At 36.4% G+C, this 25,499-nt stretch overlaps 1 protein-coding gene across 3 annotated transcripts in view; it reads left to right on the top strand.

Moving 5' to 3' along the window:
- Nucleotides 1-25,499, top strand: part of syt7b (synaptotagmin VIIb) — a 100,672-nt gene that overhangs the window by 42,936 nt on the left and 32,237 nt on the right. For 2 of the 3 annotated variants that reach the window (XM_044100285.1, XM_044100270.1), the window contains exons 2-5: nt 4,014-4,117; nt 11,517-11,596; nt 13,959-14,093; nt 25,014-25,361. In XM_044100285.1, the coding sequence (XP_043956220.1) occupies nt 4,014-4,117; nt 11,517-11,596; nt 13,959-14,093; nt 25,014-25,361 (667 nt within the window). Of the gene's footprint in view, nt 1-4,013; nt 4,118-11,516; nt 11,597-13,958; nt 14,094-15,971; nt 19,312-25,013; nt 25,362-25,499 lie in introns of those variants that run through there. The other variant, XM_044100277.1, reaches the window with a different exon arrangement.

Raw genomic sequence — 25,499 nt, 5'->3', positions numbered from 1 at the left:
TGCTTCTATGCTATAAATGATCGCAGGCTACACTTGCAGTCACTCTAATATTTATAATAGTGAGAGAAGAAAAGAGCAAGAATGCTTGAGCTGTTGTTAAAGAGTCTCTGTTTACACTGGGAGCCACAGGAAGTTCACAGTGTGAAACTAAACAGCACAGCAGGTCTTTTAACAGGAAATAATTCACATTTATTTAACCTACCGTGACCTGAGATTATATCACTGCAGCACGGACTGTTTAAAGACGACATAGTGTTTTTCACATAAACAAATACTGAAAAGGTAAACTTAAATTAAGCACAATCATACTGAGAATACATATATTAACTTTTTAGTTCTCTCTGTTACAAGTTATATCAATGTTACGACCAGGGGGAAGAAGAAGTAACATTAAAGAAACCTAGATGTTAAAGGTTTATCAGTTTGGGGTTTATTGTTTGGGTTTAACAAAATAAAAAAGTAAAAAAAAAAACTACAATCAAAAGTTAGGGTCTTATAACCAAAAATACTAAATAAAATAATATCCACAAAACAATCAGAGTCGTAACAAAGCAAAACTGCACCTTTTGTCCAGGTAAAACAAGGTTAAACAAAAAACAAATCTCTAGTAGAGACACAAAACCCCCACAAGGACAAAAACTATCAAAGCTTATAAAAACTCACAAAGACAAAGCTATTTAGAGCAGTCAAACACCCAATAAAGTGGCAAGCTGTCTGAACAAAGAATCCTCCACACCTTCTCCCAGGAAGTCTTGGGTTTAAAAAGGGAGGCTTCATCAGGGATTGGTGGAGCTGATAATTGGTGAGCCAATCAGCTCTGCTGTAGGCCTCAGGGCATAGCACAGGAGGATGATGGCTGCATCCATTTCCCAGTGCAGTCAATTTGGTTGGAAAGCTGTAGATATACAGAAATGGAAAAGAAAAAGAAAACATACAAGGCCACTGGTCATAACAATCAATTTGAAACAGATTATGAAGATTTGTAGTACAAAGCTGTTATTTTAAGTGATGAGAGTAGCAATGGTGAACTGATTTTATTAAGTTTTAAAATTTTCCATCATATTACTATTGCTGTTTTCTAACATGTTTGCAGAATTAATTAAAGATAGAACCTTAATTTGGGTTTTCTATTTACATCAGATAACTTCATCAGAATCTCTTTCCAAACAACAGATGAAATTTTTTTATTGTTTTGAATTATTACAGCGCATTTTTCATTTTGTTATAACTTTAGTTTTGCTATGTTGGTCTTTTCTCAGATTTTTTTCAAACTTTGTAAAAAAATTCATTTTTTAAACAGTTTTTATTGAGCCATAAATGACTCATGTAGAATTTGTTGCCACCAAACAGAGTTACGAAATCTACAGTAATCTAAATTACCAACATCAAGTGCCATAAAGCTTGATATTTTGTTGCACATCAAACATCAAGCATTCAGTGACTAAACTGAACGCTTGATGTTTAACTCTTAAAGTGAGTTAACATGTCCTTCATTTTAAAAAATCCCTTCTAATTTTGATTTTCTGTGCACTTGCTCTGAGGCTTCATACGCTGTAATTTTATCAGAATGTAGCCTCTCTTTGACTAATATATTTGGTGACACTTGTTTCATTGCCAAAACAACAGATGTTGACTAGAATCAACTTTTTCTATGAAACCTTGCTGATGGATGAATGAACTATCCATTATCTTGGGTCTATGTTTGCTATGAACCCAGAGCAGAAAAACATCAACACTTTACTTACTTATTCATTGCAAGATATATCTCAACAGACCTGACCACAGATTGCATCACTGCATATTTTTTGGAGTACAAAAAATGCTGGAAATGTACACTTTAATCAAAAAAATGTTAAAATGTTCATTCTGTAGACAGTGAGCATTACAAAGGCTCTGTGGGAAGTGTTTTTTTTCTTTGGGGCAGGTATTAGTTTGTCCTGAAATGCACATCTTTTCAGTCAAAACTTTGTCTCAAACTAGTTATAACACAATAAAAATCTGAATGTGATGAATCTGAAAGGTCTGTTAGTTCATGTTTACTGGAAGCTTTCCAGGAACAAAGGAAACAATGAAACTGAAAAGCAATGAAGTGGTGGATGGTTTGGATTGGCAGCAGTCTGACTGAAATCACAGGCCAACAGAGCAAAGGGGACCAGCCAAGAGAAAAAGTCCAAAACTGGGCTGGGAATCAAAACAGGGCAGATGATCTGACAGGGAAAATAGCTGGAAAGCCAAGTGAAACAGAGCAAGCTAAGCAGTCCACTCCAAAACTGGACGGCTTCATAAACTGGAGAGGTTAATGAGTGAATGGAGAGTGAAAAAGGGAATAGGTTAAGAGAACTGGACAGTTGGGATTGGGAATGACAAAATGGATAAGTGTGGGACAGGATGTAAAATGACTGGAGAGGTAATGAACATAATGAAAAGATAAAAAGATAAGTGAATGAGTAAACAAGCCAAACAGAGATATACAAAAAAAATCCCATTCACATAATTAAAGCCGGTATTATTGTTTGCAAAGACAAGTGTCTTGCAAAACCATTTTAAAAATATTTGGACACAAATTCACAGACACAAGGCAATTCATGAATGAATGACAGTTGTTAAAATGTTGATGGATATTCACTCTCTAGCACATGTGTTTCCTCCACTTTAAGCAGAACAAAGTAAGAAAAAGAAAACCTACATAAAACAGATGACTCATAAGATTTTCAGAGCAGGGTTGCATTTCACCAGCAGAGCAGCTCCAAAGCAGGTTGATTTGAACTCTGTGCTGGTATCTGCATCTGGGCCAATCCAAAACCGCAAGATGTGACCTCCATCTGTTCCTGCTCTTTGGATGTGTCATCTGCATAATGGAGTTGGATATTTACATTTATATCTACTTTTGTGAGAACTTCACTTGTTTAAATTCTTCCCACAGAGGTTAGATCTGATTATGCAAATGAAGTGGGTATGGTTGGTGAACAAACCGACAAGGCCAAACCCCAGTACAGGCTGCGTTATGGATTTTATATTTTACTTTTTTAAAGGTGAACTTGTGAGCCTCTCCTTCACAAACCTTCTATCAGATTCTGAATGCTAGGTGTTTTTTTTCTCTTATTTTCAATCCATCTTGCTTAGTTTAGACCTGATACTACATAATTTTCCAACCGGTATGCAGCATAAAATTCTAACTAGGAACAAATGTGTTTAGAGGGCAGAAAGCAACATCAACACATATTGAACAAAAAACAATTTAAAAAAAACTACACCAAAATACATAACAGGTGAATATTTCCCAACACCCTTCTATGCACAATTATAAAATGCAGCACAAATAAAATCCATAAATTTCAATAAAAAAAAAAAAATCATAAAGCTATTATTTAGAGGTGAAGAAGAAATGCATTTATTTTCAGGTTGAGAATATCTCAAAAATAATTATAGACTGTGCTGGAGAGAAAAGAATGTGATGGTTATTAACTCATTGTCAGCATTGTTTTGCTTTTCTGCCTGTGCATTCTGAATTACTTAGCAAATAACTGAATGAATGTCACGCTTGGGAGGCAGTAATTGAAAGATATAGAAATTGAAAATAGTGTCCTCTGGAAAATAAATCATCTGTCAAGACAAGAACAAAGTTTGTAAGGGATTTTGGAGATAGAGAGAAAACGGAGGTTGGTAATTGCATGGCTTCTGGCCTCGTGATATTTTTTCACCCTGACATGTGCGCATCTCTCGTTGATACATGCAGGGAACATGAGCAAGAAGCTGTTTCATTGCCTTTATGTCTTTTCCCCCCGCACTGCTTTTACTTTTCTCTCTTACTGATGAAAGATGCCAGATGACAAGGTTGAATGGAGAAGGAAGGAGAGAAGCTGTTGATCCTGAATATCCCTCGAATATGACTTTCACTAACATCCGAATGTTCATATGTGAGCACTTTAAAGATTTGGAGTGTTATATGGAATGCACTAATACCTTCCCCTATATCTGTCTTTGTCTTCTTGGTCTTTGTCTCTCCCTCTTAGGCTCTGTGTCACTCAGTGTACTCCTGCTCTCTGTTGCAGTCGTAGTATGTGCCGTTTGGCTCGTAGCTTTATGTGGGATCTGCACCTGGTGTCAACGTAAACTGGTAAGTTACGGTACCTAACTTTTTAGCTTGCATTTATTGCTATTGCTACAATTGTTTCTCAGTTTCTTTGAAATATTGTGTGTCTGTTGATGGCACATACACTCAGAATGTCATTCATTTTGGATTTTTCTGAGAAATCAGATCTTTTGCTTTCTTTACTCCTTATTTTAGTTGCCTTATTCATTTACTTGGGGTTGTTCAGATTGATCACATGTAGTCAGTATCTTACAGGCAGTACAAAGCATTTAGATGGACTTATGACAAAATAGTTTTATGATACATTTAAAATTAAGCCTGTCTGTCACTCAGTTCAGGCATTGCGAAGTTGATATGGTGGAACCATGACAGAAACATTGGCTTAAAGAAAACACTGCCCAGATGATTCCTCCTACATTACAGCTGCTTTCCTATTTCTCCTGGTGGCTCTTGAAGGAGTACAGTGGTACCCTGACAAAATGTTAGTGGTATGTGACTCCAAGTTATTCAACAAGTTATACCTGGATGCCTGGATCTATTTGTGAAACATATCTAAAATATTCTGGAACGTGCAATCCCACTTGACACACTATTAGCTAGCATTTTCAAAAGAAGAAAATAAATGGTTCTGTAAATATTAGCATTTGCAGTTGTACTGAAAATTAATCATATTTATCATTGTTTTGAAAACAGATCTCATTGGAAAGCATATTTTAATTTGCGTTAGATATAATTTCACATACATATGTAATGGTAAATATGGTTTATTACAAATACAATATGCAGACAGGAATCACAGTGCACTATGTTAAAATAGCTAATGTTAAACTCTGTGTTCTGATATATACCCTGTGAGCATTCAGAGTTCTTTAGATTTCTGTATCATTTAATTATCTGTCATTAATTAATACTATTTCTGTTTAGTCACAACTAGTAACCGTGTTTTCCACTTTTCCAAAGCATAACCATCACACTTTTTTTGTCTTTTTAATGCACAATAACAAAAAATAAATGATCAGAGATAAAAACACAATTGTGGGTGCAGAAATTCCTCTGACTGCATCCAGCCTGGGTAGTTTTGTTTTTTTCCAACAATGTGAGCTCATAAAACCAATTATCGTTTCAACTCCCACAGAAACATGCACAGATCAGTCAGCAGCAGCACAATACCTCCTCACCTGTGGCGCAGTGCGCGTGCAGGCATGTTGATTATCAGGGACCCTCCAGCTGATCCAATTTAACTATAGGAGAAAAATAGAAGAAAGTATCATATTAAGCTTCCTCTCAGCCCGCCAAAAATCTCATCTATTCTGAATTTTGCAATGTATTTCAAGCTTACAACTAGACAGTGCTTTACAAACTGAACTTGTGGTTGCCATCTCCTGTTTTTGAGATGGCATTATGTATCAAATAATTTCCAGAAAATAAGTGTGTGATATCTTTTGAATGCACAGAACCATTCTGAATCAGTTTTGAGTTTGCAATACTTATCGTCATGGAATCATTTTTGCTGTCACTGATAATCTTATGCAGCAAAGTAATTTTCTTGAACTTACAGTATATGTTTGTTTTGTTTTTTTACTCTGAAGAACGTTTTGAGTTTTAATTTATGAAAGTACTTCAAGAACTTGGAGCATTCAGGGATTATTCTTAGATTTTTTTTATGTAAATGTGGAGCACTTGATGGGTCTGAGATGCAATGCACACTCTCAATTTTTGCTTCAGAAATGTTAAAGTGTGAATAAAAAATATTTGTTTTTGATATATTGAATCTATTTACATTTTTCTCAGTCAGCAAAGAAGATATATTTGTTACAATAATCAAGCTGGTCAGTAATCTTTCCACTCTGTATTTTGAGCTCCAAGTTTCTGAGGTTGGAAGGACTCCTTGTCATCAACTCAACCTTTAGCTCTTCCATAGATTCTCCATCAAATTGCAGTCAAGGCTGGCTGGGCCATTCCAAAATGATAATTTTACTTCATATCAAAAAAGAATGTTGGGAAATTTAAATATTTCTTTATACCTAAATCTGTCAGAGGTGTAAATTAGTTAGTCTGTAGCCACAGCTGTCTGGCTTCTGGCCACGGGATTTTGCAAGAGAAAAAGAGGGGTGGAGAGCAGGAGGAGATGTGGGACAGAAGTAGGAACTGCCATAAAGCCTTACAGACAAGCAGGAAGAAAAGGTGTCGAACATCCAAGTGTGTAACAAACACCATGACAGCACGACTTGAGAGAGCTGAAGAGCAAATCACGCTCCGTCCAATTCATCTCCTGCTGCATCTTCATCATCCTCCGCACAGCTTCATTATTCGAAATTCTTTTTCAAGCTTCCTCTATCTTGTCTCTTTCTGTTTTTCACAAGCCTCCCTGCTTGGTCGTCTCACTCAGTCGCTCCTGTTTCTCCCCATCCTCCAGATCATCCTCTGTGTTTCTCACATCCTCCCACACACTCTCAACGTTGTACCTTCTCCGCCCTTTCTCTCTCACCTGAAGATTTTATCACTCTCTTTAATGATAGATGAGCTCGAGTTGATAGTACATTCTTGACTGTTAGAAACGTGTCTCTCATTTCCTGAATCTGATATTATTCTGCGTGTTTACAGTGTAACAGCTGGATGTGAAAGGTACATATCAGGTTAGGCCCCCTGCTTTGCTGTCTATTGACAGTGTTTGTGCCGCTGTGCATGGCATATGAGATGTGGCTTGATAAATAATGGAGTTTATTGTGTATGCATTAGAGATAGATAAACTGGAATATAAAAATAGGCTATCTGTCTGCAGGACCCTGAAAGCTGCATTAAGATAAGCATTTTGCTTGTCGTGTCTGAAAGCTTAGAGGCTCCAGGCAGCTTGACATTCGTGTTTTTGAACACAAATATTCAGTTCACCTGTCAGTTCAAAAATGGTCAGTAATGTCATGCAAAAAGTAAAACTGGCATTTTAAAAGATAGCCAAAACAGCAAGAGCATATTGATTGAGGTGTTTTAATATGTTATTGGCAAGTTTTGTATGATTTAAAAAAAAAAATCTAATTATGATGAATTGTTCTATAATTGGTGTTTTCTTTTTTAGGTTATGCAGATAGTCATCAATATTCATATCATTGAATTATTAAAGCTCCATTAGGTTTACAACTATTTTTGATGGCACCTGCTTCCTAAAGCGAGACTTTGAAGAAGTCTTTATCAGATTCAGAATGTTGGTGTTGGTCAAACTTTAACCGGATTGTTGTTTTTCTACAGAACTCAAAACCTTTTGTACGTTGTTCTTCTGGTGCTTTTGTTTTGGAAAGCTGCAATGTATACTTATATTTCATTGGACACTTTGAGACAGCTGCTCTTCGGAGACTCTATTCGCGTTCATATATAATTCATGGCACACAGTTTCATTCAGCTGAGCAGGTCCTGACGTCAGACTGACCTCCTTTCAGGGTTTCATGGCAGTACAGGGTCTTGATGGTTAGCACCATCCCCGGTCCTCAGTGTGAAGCTGCTGCTTGCCTGGGACTTTTAAAAAAGACATGATGCCTTCATATGTGTGTACTGCTCTCTGGGGAGCTCTTAACAATCCAAAGATGTGCTGTGAAGGTCGGCTAGGAAGTGACCTGCAAGCAGGTGTGAATATAAAAATGGTTGTGCCCTGAAAACCTGCACTAGAGAAACTAGATTAGGACAAACAGGAAAAGATTTAGGACAGAAGTCAAATTCATATCTATTCATGATTTATAATTTTAAAAATGAAAGATTATTTAGGATATTTTCCCCTTTTCCAAAATTAGACCTTAAAGTCACCAATGAGGAAAAAAAAAAGTAACCAAGGGCCTTTTATACAGAAAAGGACTCCAGAGCATAACACCACAACCAGGTCACTGAATATCAGCATCATTTTCACCAGGAGCAAACTGTATAAAGCAATAGCCGTTATAAATATCTTCTGACAAGTGCAGCACCAAGATCAGGTCTGTGGCTCGCCTATTCAGTGTTGTAATAAAATACACTGCATATAATCCACAACTGCAACAAGCGTCTAAATGTCCATGTCAATGCAATTTCTAATGAAAAGCCATTGTTAAATAAAGTTTGGGGGCAAAAATGATAAATAAGAACAACACTAAAGCTTATGGAATGATACATATTTAACCTTTTTAAATATTTTTAAGGAACAATGTGCATCAGTTCATAATTCACATGTTCCTCACTTAATGGAACGTAATATCATTCCAATCCTTGACAAGCTGAGAATGTGAAATATAAGAAATAAAAAAGTAAACATGATTACTAAAGTTACATGAGCATAAATGAAAAGATAATTAAACAAGAGACAAAGTAAGTTTTGGAGAATATACAACAAGCCCTATCTAAATTTTATTGTCTTATTAGTCATCAGCCACTTCTTCACAGATTTCCAGAACAGTCTTTTAAGTTGTAATGCTTATTTTAAGAACTGTAATACATTTGTGTGTCTGCCTTTTACATTGCTTTTCCTGAAATATTAAAACTTAAGGCTTCTTACATCAAAGGCTTTATTTAAGTGAAGGTGGCCAACTATGTCATCCACTGCTATATAATTTACTTATGATACTACATAGATAAAGAAAAAAAAACCTTCCAGTTTCAGTAGAATAGTGTTTTAGATGTCAAAATGGCATAAAACAAAAGAACTAATATTCAATCTTGAGGTGTGATTTGAGTCACCTGTCCCTCAAAATCATTGTTATTAAAGAGTAAAACACTTCAGATAAAACGAAGTTGTGCTAGATCTAATGTTTTATTCAAAGTCCATCTCATAAAAAGGTAAGATGATATATAAACTGTTTTATGTCTTCTTTTTAGATATACTCTCAGTTCTTATTAATCCTCTGTAGGACAGCAAAGAAGACATTTCTATCGCTGACCGAATTTTTTTAACATGATCTTCTTTCAGTTGTGATGGTTTTTGAAAAGGTCACAATTGATGTTCTCTCTTCTAAAACATTAAGTGGTAGATGATGCATAAATATTAATCATACTAGTCAGATTGTACTTTTGTTTAGGGGGTTCTTATCATCCACTCTGACCAATTATAAACAAAATAACAACGAGCGTGAAAACTTTGAATGCTTACATGACTTGACGGTGTCTTAGCTTGTTATTAGATAAAAAATTTATCAGTATCTAAGCTGAAGAAAACAAACATTGACTAAAAACAGAATGAAGCGATCATATTGGAAAAGTAAGAAAAGGAATAGATGGTGACTGAAGGAAATTAGTTATGAGTGCTATTTTTGATTGAAGAACTGCACCCATAACTCCCCCTATAATGGGTAAAATCAACTCTGAATAATGCCCTGAATGTTATATTATAAAAAATGTCTTTATAAAGCCGCAGATATACTGTATAAGAAAGATCAGTGTTAAATAAAGGACTTTCAATGTATTTTTAAGTCTTAATTTGTTCCCACCAACTACACCTCTCAGTCTTGAGACTTTTCAAGATTTAATAGCACAATTTGTTCCACATTTTGAAAGCCTTGCATTAAAAATTGATTACAGGGTTTAATAGAAAGACATAAATGGATAAAATAGTTTCCCAGAAACATTAGACAGAAGGAACTTTTCTTCAGTTCTTCACCTTTAAAGCCAACTCCTATTTTTGCTTCTGTTTGTGCTGCTGGACAAGGTTTTTATCAAAGTTCCTACTTACTTAGAACAGCAGTAACTTACCAACTTCATAAGGAATTGTGTTTATTTTTGAGATCATTTTTGTATGTTTGATTGGCCAAACAAGTTGGATGCTCACCCATCACTTACTCAATTTAAAAATGACTTTACTCTGCTTGGGTTGACATTTTACTTTACCAAAATGGAGCAGTATGCAAAGACGCACATCAGTTTTTAATTTAGCAGAATTAAATTCAACAGGTTTTATAAACACAGGCCAAACAAACAAAAAATATAAAAAAAAAAAAATATATATATATATATATATATATATATATATATATATATATATATATATATATATATATATATATATATATATATTCTTTTTACACAATGGCACAGCCTTGCTTTTATCCAGAACGATAGTGCTGGTGTTAATAATAACATTAGCAGAGAAGACTTAAAACTGGGACAGATGTTTGGAAGCATTTCTTCAGACAATCTGTCTTTGAAATGATGTAGAAATGTCAGAAAAAATGCATTTTAAATCTTATTGTGCCATTTTTAAGTTAAATGTTGAAACACTTTGATATGGTGCATGTAGAATTAATTTCAATAATGTATGTCTTTCACATGGCAGAAAATTATTCAACAACTTCATTTATACTTACAGCCACTTATACTTACAGTCATGCCTAATTTCTCTAATTTATTAACACATATCATGTCTCTAATTCTCATAACCCTCCCTCATAAATGCACCTTTTGTTGTTAATCTTTGCTGTTGGTCATATAACCCCTTTACATTTGAATCATCAGACATGCATCATAGAGTATTTGTAGAATATAGATGTAAAATGATGTCAAAAGTGTCGTATGTAATTTAAACTTCAAGTTGATGAGGAAAAGGTTTAATTACACCAACAGATGTAGCAGAAGTCCCTCATGAGGTTCAGCTCCAGAAGGTTACTTCCTTCTATTTTACTGTAGAAACATTTTTTTTTTTTTTTTTTTTTACAAAAACTACATGATACATTTCTCTCTCCCTCTCTCTCTTTCTCTGATTACGGTCGACACGCTGAGTAAAAAAGGCCTGAATAACTCAGTAAGAAAAGGTTTTGTATTTCAGCCCTCAAGAGTTCAGTGAACATGGAGTTCAGTAAAATATGCAGGTCAGTGACTGTAACTAGCATTGAAAGCAAAACCCAGTAAGTCGCAAAAAGAGCCGTTAGCCCTGAAAATTTTTTATTCCAATTTTTTAATACCGTTTTTTGCAACGTTAGATTTTATTTTAAGACTTTTAGTGTAAAATGTAAACATAGAATAAGGGTTTAAAAGCAGGGAGATACCTGATGCTGTTCTACATCTGAAGGGTTTTTTGAGCACATCCCATGGAGTTTAAATATTGACTGACTTATGGGTGTCTGATTTACAGACGGATTGGATAGCATTTTGTTTCATCTCTGTAAAGATGTGTTTGTGCATGTTTCATTCATCTCAGACTGTGTTTTTGCATCTCATTAGAGTGAAGTGGTCTCTCGTCACCTTGATCCTCTGAAGCGTGCCGCCAGCCTGGCATCCAACCAGATCTATTACTCTTCTCTCATTTATCATTTTGTGCCACACTTGATGGAATCTGATGCCGTCCTAAAGCCTACATAATGAACACTTCACTTGCAAAAAAAAAATGCAGTTGTACAAATCGTTGGCAGCATGTCTCTAAGGTCTGTCTCTCTCTTGTCCCTCTCTGTCTCCGTGTCTCTGCTTAATGTCTTTTCAGGGGAAAAGAAATAAACCGGGGATGGAGGCTGCCAGCTCTCCAGATTCTGTGAGAGGTCGAGGAGAAAATAAAGCCATCAAGTAGGTGTCAGAGAGGGAGTAGATGTGGACGTGTGGAAATGACCATGATTGCAGAGCTAATGTATAGTAATAGTGTATATGTAATGTGATTGCTCCCTGCATGGTGCTGAAGGGCCGCCATAAAATGATACTGTTTAAGTAGAAATACATTTTCAAGGACGATCAATTTAAAAAAAAAAAATCTTACGGCACAAAGTGTAGAGAAATTAGTTTTGTCAAGTTGTCTGCAGAACAGTGGTCAGCGGGATCATGGAAAACATTTTCTAAACAAAACTATGGCTGAATTCTCCTGTAACAATATGACTTTGAATAAACTTCCCCTGTTGCTGCAGCAGTGCTCATGCATCTTTAACAGATCTTTTAAATTGAGTGTCGCCTCTAGCATGTGAAGATCTCTCTGAGTGGTCAGTTCAATTTAGAGCAAAAAGGAATGAAATATTTTGTTTGTTTGTTTTTTGTTTTATAACATTTCTTGGCAGTGAAGTTGATACCACTGTATAGCCAGTTTATTTCCCTTCAAATAGTGCCACATCTGGAAGGGAAATGCATTTATGGGTTGAGCTGCACAGAAAGATTTGCCAAATGCTCTCTATCAATGCCAAACAGCTTTTAGTGAAATAAACAATTCCCAAACCGAAGAAAAAGGCCTGTCATCATTGAATTCACTCCTAATGCAGGGAGATATTGAGACAATCTTTCAAAAACCCAGTGACAATCTCGTATCCCCACTCCTTGGGACTGTAATATTCGTCAAGATGTCAGTGCTCCAGAATTTGGAGGTAGAGAGGAAGAACGGCTTGCAGTCCAGACCTCGACCACATTAAGCAGTTGTGGGATCAGCTTTGGCGTTCTGTTCAAGCCAGAATGACGAACATAAGCTCAACAAATGCTGGTTGAGAAATAGAATCTATCCCACAGGAGCGTTTTACCAAGCTGGTGACAACCATGAGGAGAGACTGCCAGGCTTTTGTTGTACAAATCTCTAACACATCGATGTGAGGCCTATGTGACAAGTGAATAATCTGTTAAATGGTCTGTACGTCTTTTTTTTCTCCAAATTCCTAACATCCAATCCAATTAAAAACACTAAAAAAGAGTCAATTATAGAATAAGTTATTTGCTAATGACTGGGAGGTACTGGCAAGCCATAAACTCAACAGCAGTACACCTTATAAAGAAACATAAAATGCCTCTTAAAAGATATGAATTACACCCATCAACATTGTTACCACAAAGAAATGTTCAAGCAAACACCTACACAAAGCATGAATGTAGTACATATTGGAAAAAATAATCATTACTTCCATTTATTGGAAACATCTGATATCCGAGAAGATAAATTGCAGTGATTTTAAAAAATTTAATATTTTCACAATATTAATGTTACTACAGTTGAGACTGCTGAAAACTGACAACATCCTTTGTCTTTCTTTCTCTGAAATTTTATACGTTCTCCTCAATTACAGCAATAATACTCATCACTGATTCATGATCAAATGGCCTTTATTGAAATTTCTCATAATTTTCAGTCTTTTAATAGGGAGCTGTAAATTAGTAATACAGTATCCATCCATTAATTGGAAGACTGTTGGCTCTGTGTGTCGAAATGTCCTTGAGCAAGACACACAGCCACACTTCATGCGGCTGAGGGACGGTTACATTAAAACAAGAAAGCGGAGCTTATGGGCGGCTAATTTATAATAATAGGATCTTTATCTGGAATAGGTTAGGGTTGGTTTAAAAAGTACTGTAAAGTGATCTTTTTTTTAAAAAAATAACAAGAGTAAAAAATATGGGTGTTAAGGTTCGTTGTATACAACAAATTAGATTAGCCACAGAGTTTGTTCTTTGGTTGCTGTTTTTAAATTTTCTAAGTCTGTTTCATAATAAGTGTGATTTTTGTGAAGATATTTCATAATTCTAATGTTTAATGTCTAAGCAGTTATTATATTACAGATTTTTTTTTTTTTTTTCAGAAAAGCATCATATTATTACTTATATGTGATGATTGTTTTAATTGAATTTTTAACCATATGGTTTTATTCTGGTCTGTATTTTTCTATTTCTAATGTTCTATAACAGTCCTGACAGCAATCTTCATCCTCCATCATCATATTCTTTAATTGCTCCAGCCCTTACTGTCATTATGTTCAACATCAAACATCAACTCCGGTTTTTATGTTATTATTACTTCTTACTATTATTGTTTACTTTTCCCTGTTTATCACATCCTTTCTCTCCATGCTGTTTTTTTTTTTTTAGACACTTCACTCATCTGTAGATGTTTTCTTTCTTTATAGCTGCCTGTCACTGTTTGACGCTCTCAGATGTCTAACCTTTTGCTGTCTCTCTCTGGCTGCAGCGATCTAGACAGAGACTTTTGGAATAACAATGACAGCAGCAACGTGCAGCAGAGGTGGAGCTCCTACCCGCCCAAGGAGTTCCTCCTGAATATGTCTCCCTATGCTCCCTACGGAGACCCTCGCCTCACTCCCAAGTGAGTCCTGGTCGTGGCTGGTAAGGGACCCCTCAGTCTGGGCAGGGCTGTCATCAACAGGGGCTGCAACAGAGAAAGAGTTATTTTATTCAAGTGTTTTGCTGCTCATGGCTGACAAAATACCCACATTTTCTTCAAATCTAATTCAAATGATGGTCAATTCATCATTCTGAACATTTAAAAGGTCACTGTAATATCCCGCAGAGGAGTAAAAAAAAAAAAAAAACTCATTTTGTAACACTGCTTGGCCATTTGTCTTTTAACAGCAGTCTCCTCTCATCCCTGATAATCCTCATGTTTCTACATTTGGGCATGCAGTGGTGTTTAGTATGCGCTGCTGGCCATGCAGCACCTGATAGAGATGTGCAGCTCCATCCCTTAATATTGCTGTGATTCTGAGGACTGCTCAAACACTATCAGACACACAACCATTTGTTTAAATGGCATTTATATTCGAAGGTGTTGTTCCTATAGGACAAAAATAGTCAACATAATTCACTGATCCCATACATGACACCAGAAATCTACAATAAAACTGTAACACCTAACAACAGCTAAGAAATTTCCAATTCAATTTATTCAAGAATCACAGATTCAGGCTTGACAGGGAAACATTTTCTATGAAATGCATATCCACGGACAATGGATTGTTACAGTAACATTTTATTTTGCTTCAGTAAAGCATACATGCCCTGCAAATGAAAATGGTTGACAGTCCCATTGCTTACAGCCCTGTGAGCCTCACCAGACCTTCTTTGGCTTTCACCTGCAACCTGAGAGATTTCATGGAGACAGATAACCCTCAGAGCAGACTTCACTGTTTTACATTTTCCTCATATTTTATTCAACGGGTCAATTAATTTCATCTCAAAACTCCGTATCTGCTCAATTATAATAATTATAAGCAATTAGATTCTCCACTGAGGGTTGACTGTCTTTTTAAAAAATGTCTCTGGTCAGATTAAACAAAGAGCTTGACATTTGCAGAAGTGTTGTTATTGGTTTTCTGGAGGACAGTTAGATCTGAGAATTAATGCTTCTCTTCTACAAAATGTTTTTAATTAAATATGAAGCTACAGCAAACAAATTACAGGACTTTAGCATGAAGATTGGAAACAAATAAGCTCTCTGAGTCTTCCAGGTGTTTAAATTATGGCAGCCCCAAGATCTAAACCCAGTAGTTTCTGGGAAATTACACCACAAATAAAAATTATTGTTATTCACTCGGAGCTCCTTCAACTGTTTTCAAATTTTAAGTGACTCTCAAAAGTGTACACGCCACTGTTAAAGTTCTGAGATCTGAGATCAAACAAAGCACACTGCATGATGCTGCCATGTCTCACTGTGATTACAATGTTTTTTGAATAAACATAAATTGTATTTTTGTTGTTTTTTCCCCCAAACATACCTTTTTGACTCCAATATTTTATCAGACTGTAGCAAACTGTTCTATGAGGCTGACCTCCTGGCAGGTTTCCTGACCAGTTTCAGTCGTCTCTTTCAGTCAGCTATTTCAACGTCAGTATTGTTTTCAATGTTCTGTGTCCAGATTGACTGTGACATGGGATACAAATGATGCGTCCTTGGAGACAAACTTTATTTCATGTTTATTACGTTTGAACTCAACTCTAAATGCTGAATTAAAAAGTATTTCAGCAAAGTTAGTTTTTATGTGAATGCTTACATAATCCAGGTTACTAGTGCTTGTTTCTTTTTGCTAAAGATTTTATTATTCAATTGAATTTTGCAAGATAAATATCACATAAAGTGATACAGATTTTGAAACTATTTATCATATTATTTGCAATTTTAACCAGAGTGTGTACACTTTCGAGAACCTCTGCATACTTTCAATATTTTAATCTAGCCAAGCATCATTTGTGCAGATTTCAAGTATTTATTTATTTATTTATTTATTTATTTATTTATTTATTTATTTATTTATTTATTTATTTATTTATTTATTTATTTATTTGTTTGTTTGTTTGTTTGTTTGTTTGTTTGTTTGTTTTCTAGCTGAACACAAAACCTAGTATTTGTAGGAAGTTTTGGCAGAAGGATTTTGTTCCCTCTGAACAGTTCTCCTGTTATGTTGCTAGTCTTCATGCCAAGTATACCAAGCAGCTGGCCAAAGTTCTACAATCAATCTTATATTCTGGCTCTCCACCAGAAAACAAATGTGCACATTTCTTGAAATATCCATCTGTTCTTTAAGCTGTTCTTTAATTTTGCTTTTCACAGTTTCTTTTTATTTCTCTGTTTGTATGTGTGAGGTCTTTATGTTTTCCCGTCTCACCTCTTCCTCCCCTCGCTCTGTGTTTTCTGCTTGTTGTAAGTACTCCCACTGTAGCTCGTAGTACTCTAAATGCTATAAGGCCTCCTGATAGCCCTCCTGGGTCTAGTCTGATGGAGCTCTGTTCCAAAAATAGTGCCTCTTTTGTAAACAGCAGAGCAATTAAGTGTTTGGATGGTTAAAACGTCTGCTACGTATCAGCCTCCACTCCATCATTTAGATGCATCTCACACGATCACCGAGGCATCAGGTGAACCTGCTCATTCTTATCCTCTCTAATTACAACTCACTTGGCTCTTTCAAAACCTCCAGGTGATCAATTACGCCGTCTGTGCACTGACGCCGAAAATATTGTAAACTCAGCGAGGAGTGGTGATTGCAGCCTTTGTTATGACGGCGTTGCATTAGGCTATCAATGTGAGTGCTTAGCTTTGATTGGCATTTATTAACTGGTGAGAGCGTCATTTCTGAAGTGATCCATTATCCACATGTTAAATCACTGCGGCAGGCTTTTTTTTGTTTTTGCAGAACAAATATACAATTTAGAGGTCAATTGGAAGGCAAGAAAAATGACTAGAGATCTTCCTTAAGATAACTCTAAATGTGCTACCCCTTCACTAAGTAAAATGCTTATTGTCTAAATGTTAGAGACACCCTCCTGTTGTGCAGCTGTTGTCGTGTGGTTTGTTTTTACTCCAAAGGTCCCGTACTAAAGTCAGCGTTCAGTCTGTACTCGTCTCTGTGGCTCTCCATCCAGGTCAGCAGGTGTGGATTCGTAGCATGCTGAGTAATGAGTATTCTTTTCTTACAGGGAGTCTTTGGTGGTAAGCATTAGATTAAAGTGTTGCAGGTGTGTGAGATTACAGACATTAGTGCTGTGTGCTCTCATCACCTGCATATGCAGCCTTGAAACCCCAGAACGATGCATCGGCATAATTACGAAGCCGTGCTGCCCACTTCAACCAGCCAGCAGGTCAATCATCGCCACAGCTTTGCGTGGTGAAATTGGCCCATTTCTCTTTATTTATGAGCAAATCCCTGAGAACTGTGGAGCTTGGAAAATCCTAAGTTTCCCACATGTCCCCACAGAAGAGTCTCTGTGGAAAAATTTTGTAAAACTTCCGTTCTGCTTGTAATCGTTTACAGAATACAAAATATCAGCTACTTTTTAAATGCTTCTAGTTTTAAAATACCGTGGTGGTAAAAAAAAGTAAGTACACCTTCTTTCAGTTGAAATTTTCTACATTTGTGACAGCAAAATCATCTTAAAATCAAGTAAATGTAACCACTTACAAACAATTGAGCCATGCTATTGGTCATCTTTCAAGAACTAAGTAAAGCGTTAAGGGGATATTGCTTTCCTATTCTTGGTTTCGATAGTTTTTCTGTTTTTCTTAATGAAAGAACTTATTTGAAAACTATAGTTTATTTTATTTATTTTTACACAAATTATTTACACAGATATTAAAAATCATATGACGATCTGAAAATTTTAGAAAGATCCTCACATGAAGTAAAAATGGAAGAAATCTGTAAGGACTGGGGAAACTTTTTTATTGCATCAGCTTAGATCTTTATAAAATGGCTGCTTCCACCCTTAAATCTGAGAAGGATTATATGAACAAATCGGAGTTAAAAAATGATCACAGGAAAAGGATATTTACAAATCTGCAACGTTGTAGGAACCAGATATTCTAGCAAATTCACCAAGATTTAGACCACATATTATTCAGAAAACTATTGAAAGTTCTAAGTTATATCCAGTATTCTACAGATCTCAGTTACCATAGTTAATATTTGTGGTACAGTTTGTGCAAAAAAACAAACAAAAAAAAACAAAAAAAAAACGTATGATTTTATGATTTTAAAAAACTACAGGAAGAAAGTACAGGAAGTTGTTTCTAACACTGTGCAACTAAGTTAGTTTTTGCACTGGGTGAAGACTGTAGTAAGCATTTTAGGCTACACACTTCAAACCAATTTACAAGCTGATAACAAAATCCAAGTTGTTTTCTGCTTGCTTTGTAGCAAGGCGCCTTGAATTCCATCCATCGACAATGAACACCTCAGTTTCCTAGAGTAATGCAGAGTAAAATGTGACGCCATCTAACAGCTCATGCTTGGCCACAAAACTGGGTCATACTTGAGCAGTATGATTCCAGAAACAGCAGCAAACCTGCAGCTGCTTACAGGAGATGAAAATCACCTACATGTCAAAATGAATAAGGCAAACCAATGATAACCTGTGGACCGAAACTTTTCTTTTCAATGTGTGAGACCAACTATGAGACAAATAAAAAAGAAAAAAGAAAAAAGATGATTGCTTCAGGTGATTGCTGCTAAATGATCCTGAGGTTTGTTTTAGGTTTTCAGGTTCCATTTCTGAGCTTTGGGTTAGTGTTTGCTAGGTGGAATATTTTTTGAGTCATCTGTGGTTGTGTTTGCCTGATTTTAAGATCTGGGAAGAAGCTGATAATTGTTATAAAGTCCTGCTACATAAGACTGTGACATTGAAAGAAGATGTACCTACCTTTTTACCAGAATCAAAAGATACAATTTGAGTCTCATGAAATTTACTCTTACCACTTCAACTAACTTAACTGAAAACTCTTTTACTCTCCGGCCTTGTACGTTTGTGCGTCTGTCTCTCGTCAATCCTCTCTTGATCCTTTCTTCTCGTCCAACCGTGTCTGTTTGTCCGTGGTCCCACATCATATCTTCCAGTGGGGCTGCGGATAAGGGTGGGCAGGGCGCAGCTGGACCCTCATCAGGGGCCAGTGACAGCGGGGGTGGCGCTTGCTCCAGTACAGGAGCAGGGCCAAGTCGCAGCGACAGCATTCGGAGCATGGTGACGGGGGGCAGCAAGGCCGGGCGCTGGCAGACCCTCCAGAGCCACATGCATGCCGGAGCCCTGCGGTTTAGCAAGTGAGTGGCGCATGGTGACATGGGGTACGCATGAGGGGCTACAGTGGGCACAACAGGAGCATGGTTTGGATATCACAGACATGAGTTTGCAAAAGTAGCATGAGTGGAACACCTGCATGTGCTCTCAAAGATTAAGGTAAAGCTACGTTTACATGACAAGTCGGCTCTGACTGATCTCCAGATTGAAATAAAGAGTATCAAGATTATCGAATAAAATAAACACTACCTGAAGATTTGAGAAACTGAATGTCTGCTCATTTGTGGTCATTTAAGCTCTGACTGTGTTTATCAAACCAAAATGAGAATTTGCATTTTAACTACCACGAAAGGTTATATTATAATTCTTCATTCATTTTTCAATGTAGGCTTTGGTAAAATTGGTAAAACAATGCCTTATTTTCTTTAGAAGCATACCCTACTAACACTGGATATACACTGATATGTTTGTTTTAGCTTGTATCAAAATGCCTTTGTTTTATGTACATTATCATCTGTGTCAGTTTTGGGCCTTCAGTGTGGTGAGAGCCTGAGTTAACAATGAATCATGCATGGTGGTGCTGTTGCAGCTAGAATTAGCACCAGAAACCGCACCAGTAATATTCAAAATAAAAACAGTGTACTTGTAATCAATGCATGTTATATTTGTAAAAGTCTATTTCTGACCACATCTCATGCAGATGAGAGATTTCCACATCTAATGTAATCTAATCAACCCAGAAAACCACGTTTCAAGATCAGTTGATGACTTTTTCTGAACAATGTGTCTATATTTTCAGTCTCATTTACACTTTATTTAGACACATTGCAATGTTTTCTTCTTTGTACTATCACAAACAAATCCTCCCTGGGTAGTAATATGCAATTTGTAATCACTGTGCTGTTTTAAGAGATATTTGTTACTCATATGACATTTTTAGAATTTACTCCAGTTTGTATATAATGTTTACGAGTTAGTTGTCCCATTTACACAAGATAATTATTTCCACAGAAACTTAAATATCAAATTTTAAGATAAAATTTCTACACAAATATTAATGTACACATAATTTAGTTTAATTATTCACTCAACATAAATTATCTTATTTATGAGTTGTGGGCAACATATGTGGGTGACTATCACATTTGTAATTATAAGTTGTTTAAACTTTGATTGCTTTTTTGTTTTTGTTTTTTTAACAAAATTCTGCGCTGGACGCAATGCATGGATTTGCATTACTTCCTAACATTTCTCTGTTTCGTTGTCTAGTTTGCACATAAGGCTTGATTGAGAATGATGCAGCAGCTTCTTGGTTTTTTTTGAAAAGGTCGATCATGTCCACAGGAAATACCATTTTGCTAAAACAATGCACCCACATAGAGTACTCATACTTACTTTAATTGTTTTCTTCCTTTTTTTACATTTCTTTAACAATCACAATATTAAAAGTATTAAAAGTTTCTGGAAGGAATTTTAAAAGCAGGTAAAGTATGCATGTAAACGTCTCTTTCAGTTGTTATTATGCAATTCTTCATTATAATACTCTGTCTCCTTGAGATGGTTAAATAAGCAGAGTAGAAACTTACTTTAGAACAACTATTTTCCCCTTTACTGGACTGAAGACACTCCACACATGATGATTAAATCATGTGTAGCTGCATAACTCATCTGTTAAACAATCGAGACACTCAGATGTAAAATAAAAAAAAGTCTCACACGAACATCACTCACCAATTATGCAGTTAGCTTTATCATTCCATGAAAGAAATGCCAAGCAATTGTTTCTGAATTTCTAGTAGTTGCATGTCTTTGCTCGACTCTTTTGCATAGATAATAACAAAGCTTTCAACTTGTTTAAGTGAACTTAATTGATTTTGTATCTTGTTTTAACTTTGTGTGTGTACATTTTTGATAAGCTGTAAGATTACATATCTGCATCTTAACTTGAATTTCATGAATGAAGTTGTGACATGCCTTTTCCCACATCACTTGTCTTTTTGTTCTGCTCTCCTTTTTTTTTGGTTTCTTTGTATTTCCATTTCTCCTCTTGGAATTGGTATCTATTTTTGGGCATTTCCCTCTCCTCCCTCTGCCTCTCCTACACTCTCTTTTCACTCTTCCCTGTCAGGATTTTAATTTTTTTATTTTTTGCAGTCTCGTTGTTTTTTCACCCTCCTCAATTTCCGATAATTACGAAATCATTCAAGGTTTATGGTCATCTTAATTGACTTTCAAGCAAGAAGAAATTTGAAAATAACCCTCTAAGTCACTAATGGGATTTGGCAGATCAAAAGTGCTCATTGCTTCGGGCTTCTGAATAAGTGGCTGTTGCCACATATATTATTCAAAAGACGACAAAAACGTACGCCGTCTTAACAGATGAATAGACACAGAAAATCCCTATAAGGAATGGGGTATCTGTTTTATTACCAATACATTTTCCAAATGAGAAAAATCTGTGTCAGATTTGTGTCATTGGACAGACCAGCACAATTTATCAGCCCAGAGACTGGCTCCCAGATGTCTGGACTAATGTCACCATCAATCCAGACAGATTTATTAATTTTTCATTATGTCACTTAAGATAACATGACTTTTGCACCTATAAGTATTTCAAAATGTAAAACTTGTCGGTTGATCTTTTTATTTATTGTTCATTTTGATCTTAGCGTTTCTTTGTTTTGGTTTGCGCACTTAAATACAGATGTACTGTAATTATTTTTTTTCCAAGTGTTGCTGTATTCTTAACTTTTGTGTTTCTCACATTTGAACTCAGTGGCACTGAAGAATATTGAAGAAAGCAACTTATTCTTTGGTAAAGCATGCCATTTATAAGAAATTGCTCTTAAATTATTCTAAATATTAAGTATTCTTAATTAAGTTGAGCAAACAAATCTGTATTTTTGTTGTTATACGTTATGCCTTTTTTTACATTATTTCTGTTAGAGAGGGTTTTTTTTATTCTAGATGAACAACTATATTTCATCAATAACTCAATCCTTTTACTGATACGTAAATTGTAATACAATACGACTGCTCTCTATTTCATTTACAGATGAAACCAGAAGTTTACATACAATAAAAAAAACACATAAACACATTTTTCTTGCAGTTTGAAGTTGAATCAGATCATATTTCTCTTGTTTTAAGTCAGTTAGAATCACCAAAATTATTTCTATTTGCTAAATTGCACAATATTGAGAGAAAAAATATGTAAGAATTGTTTAATAATGTAATCAAAGTCATCAGACGTTTTCATACAGGATGATAACCACCGCTTTAAGGTAAAAAACCCAGATGATGATGTCAACGCTTTGGAAACTTCTGATAAGTTAGCAGAGACATTTAAGATTTTGTTCTGCTATTTATTTTCTCTATTCTGTGGCCTAAACTGCACAAGCAATGAAATGAGCCAAATATGTTATAAAAATATGTTAGTTCTCAGAATTGAAACTTCGTTTTTAATTAAATACTTTCTCCACATGATCTGGATTTTGTAAATATTTGTCCTAACTTTAGGAGATTTGGAAAAGTGTCCTACCTGAGGTTGAGACCGCAGGTAGGAAACCTTCGTTCCATCATCACTGCCCACTTTGAACTGCTGCCAAGAGAGGCCCAGCTGTGTGGTCCGACATCATAATGTGGTGTCACCTCTATTGAGGGCATCATTTGGATCTCTGCAGGTGCAGTTCTGACTCCGTCATCGTCCTGATGCTACCAACAAGGAACATTGACACAAAGCTCCTTAGTTAGATCATTTTTATAATCTCAAAAGCACAGTATCCAAAACAGAAGATTATTTTTGTTTAATCTACTGTCAGAGATAGGTGGTCCTTTCAACAGAACTTGTCAGACTATATAATCTGTTTACATATGCATGCATAAAAATGTAAGGTCAGTGTTTGTTTTATAGGTATTTCTGAACGGTACATGTGCCTTAAGAGGCTGTGACTGTTTGATGCTTTCAGACTAACCACCCTGAGGTCTAATTTATCCATTACCGTCAGCTTGTGTGTGGGTCCACATAACTTTGCCATCTGCACCGGTTTGAACGCTTGTAGCCGAACGTCGGAAATTTCAGAAACAGCCTCGGTGTTTAAATAACTCTCTGTTTCAAACCAAGACTATAGTCACCACATGAATAAAGCAAAACACCACCAGTTTTTGCTTTTCTTTTGGGGTTAAGAAATGCATTTTTTCTTTTATTTTATCATATTATATTATGTGCCAATGTAATATACCATTTATCAGTTTGTACACACTATTTTATGCTCAGATTATAAACCTCCTACTTGTGTAAGTTTTCCTGTTTGTTAAGTAATTTGATGTATTTATAAATGAACCATAAACATAGCAGCATTCTGACATAAATTAATTGAATTGAAAAAGACTTTAGATTACACCCCATTTCCATCAGCTGTGGTTCTAGTCTCATTTGCGCTACTTGATGCCAATAATTCATAGCTACTTATGACTTTTGATCAAACCAGAATAACTGTAAAATATGAGCCGATTTTCAAAGATCACTGTAAATATTAGCTGTCTACGTGGGTACAAATTGTCTCAAGCGTGGTCTGATCTCAGTTTAAACCTGAAAACTTAAAAATTAAAAAAAATGATGTTATTAGCTATATTACTTAATTCAAGCTGAATTGAATAAATATATAATACATGTGGATATATTCATCCACATGTATTAAGTTTCACGATTGGGTGCAAGTAAATAAATACCAATAAAAAAAGCCCATCAGTTGAATTAGACAAATGTGTGTGTTTGTGTCCATGTTTACATAAGAGCTCCTGTATTTACTAGATGCAGCTTTGCTTAGCACCTCTGGGTGTTTTTCCTCTGGCGCTCCATCGAGGTTAAGGCCGAGTTAATGCCGAAGAACTCCGCTAACACAGCTCCTGTCCAGGTCGTAAATCCTCCCTCAGCGCTTTAGCTCCAAACTGAGCTGTTTAGCACAGGCTTACAGTTATCAGGCATGGCTGTGATTGAGGGGAGTATAAGAAGAGCAGCAGCATTACACGAGTATGAGAGAAAGAGACCAATAATTAGAGGACAGAATTAAAGAGCAGTGATTGAAGGCGGTGGGGAGATGGAGTGATGAGAGGGCTGAGGGTGGGGAAAAGATGAATGGACAGGGGAGTGATGAGGAACTGCTGAGTCTTGGAGCGCAAAGGTAAAAAGGAGGAGTGGGAGGAGAGGAAAAGGACCTTAGAGAAAGACGGATGGAAGCAAAAGTCATCAAGTAAAGAAGGTAGAAGTAGGTCAAAGCTAATTAGAGAGAGCGATAACGTCCAGCCACAGCTTAGTGCTACAGATGGAAGCTCCAGCTAAATGATAGTGATACTTCAGTTTAACTCAGGTTCAATTTTGCAAGGGTTTGTTTTGACACAATTTTAATGGAAAGAAAATTGAATGTTTACATTACATGCTTTTCCACTGACACACACGCATGCACTTTTATGTAGCCGAACCTCGAACGTTGAAGCATCAGTCTTTATCTGGGCACCACACATAACAGCAATTTTTCTGTTGTTCTTTTTCTTTTCTCTGCATTTTTGCCCTTTTTCCTTACTGACATTTTTTTTGATATCAGCAATCACATGCTCCCATTTGTTGCGCTTTCTGTTTGCACCTTTCAATCCATGTTGTGTCTAATTCTAAGCTCTGCCCTCTTGTGTCCATCTGCTTCCTTCCTGCTCCCATCTTTCCGCTCAGTTTCGGGGATGCTTCCCTCTCGTCTGCCTCCACTCTGGAGCACATCCCGTCATCGGCTGTCGCGCGTCCCCGCCCTCTTGTCCGCCAGCAGAGCCTCCAACAGCCCCTCACCCACCAGCCCCCTCCGGGTCCCAATGACCCCCCGGTCACCTCACAGAGCCTGGGTCAGTTGCACACAGGCCCAGGCGGCGGGGGCCACCGTGGGGGCCCGCGGGGGGTCCGGGGGAGTCCGGCTGGAGCGTCCAGGTCTAGAGGGACAGGGGCTGGCCGATCACGGTCAAATCCAGGGAGCTGGGACCACATGATGGAGCAGATTCGTCACAGAGGTCTGGACGTCAAGTCATTCCTGTAAGTGTCATGAAGTTCTCCACTGATTTAAAAGTTTTATTTGTACTTATTCATTTGTTGATTTGTTTACTTATAACCTGGCAACTAGCAGTAGTAAAGTTGCTAAGTCCTTCAAATAGAGTTGATCGAGTCGTTTCA

Source organism: Gambusia affinis, linkage group LG02 (genome assembly GCF_019740435.1).
Source record: "Gambusia affinis linkage group LG02, SWU_Gaff_1.0, whole genome shotgun sequence".
Lineage (NCBI taxonomy): Eukaryota > Metazoa > Chordata > Actinopteri > Cyprinodontiformes > Poeciliidae > Gambusia > Gambusia affinis.
Note: the sequence above shows the minus strand (reverse complement) of the source record. Positions and strands in the feature narration are given on the sequence as shown.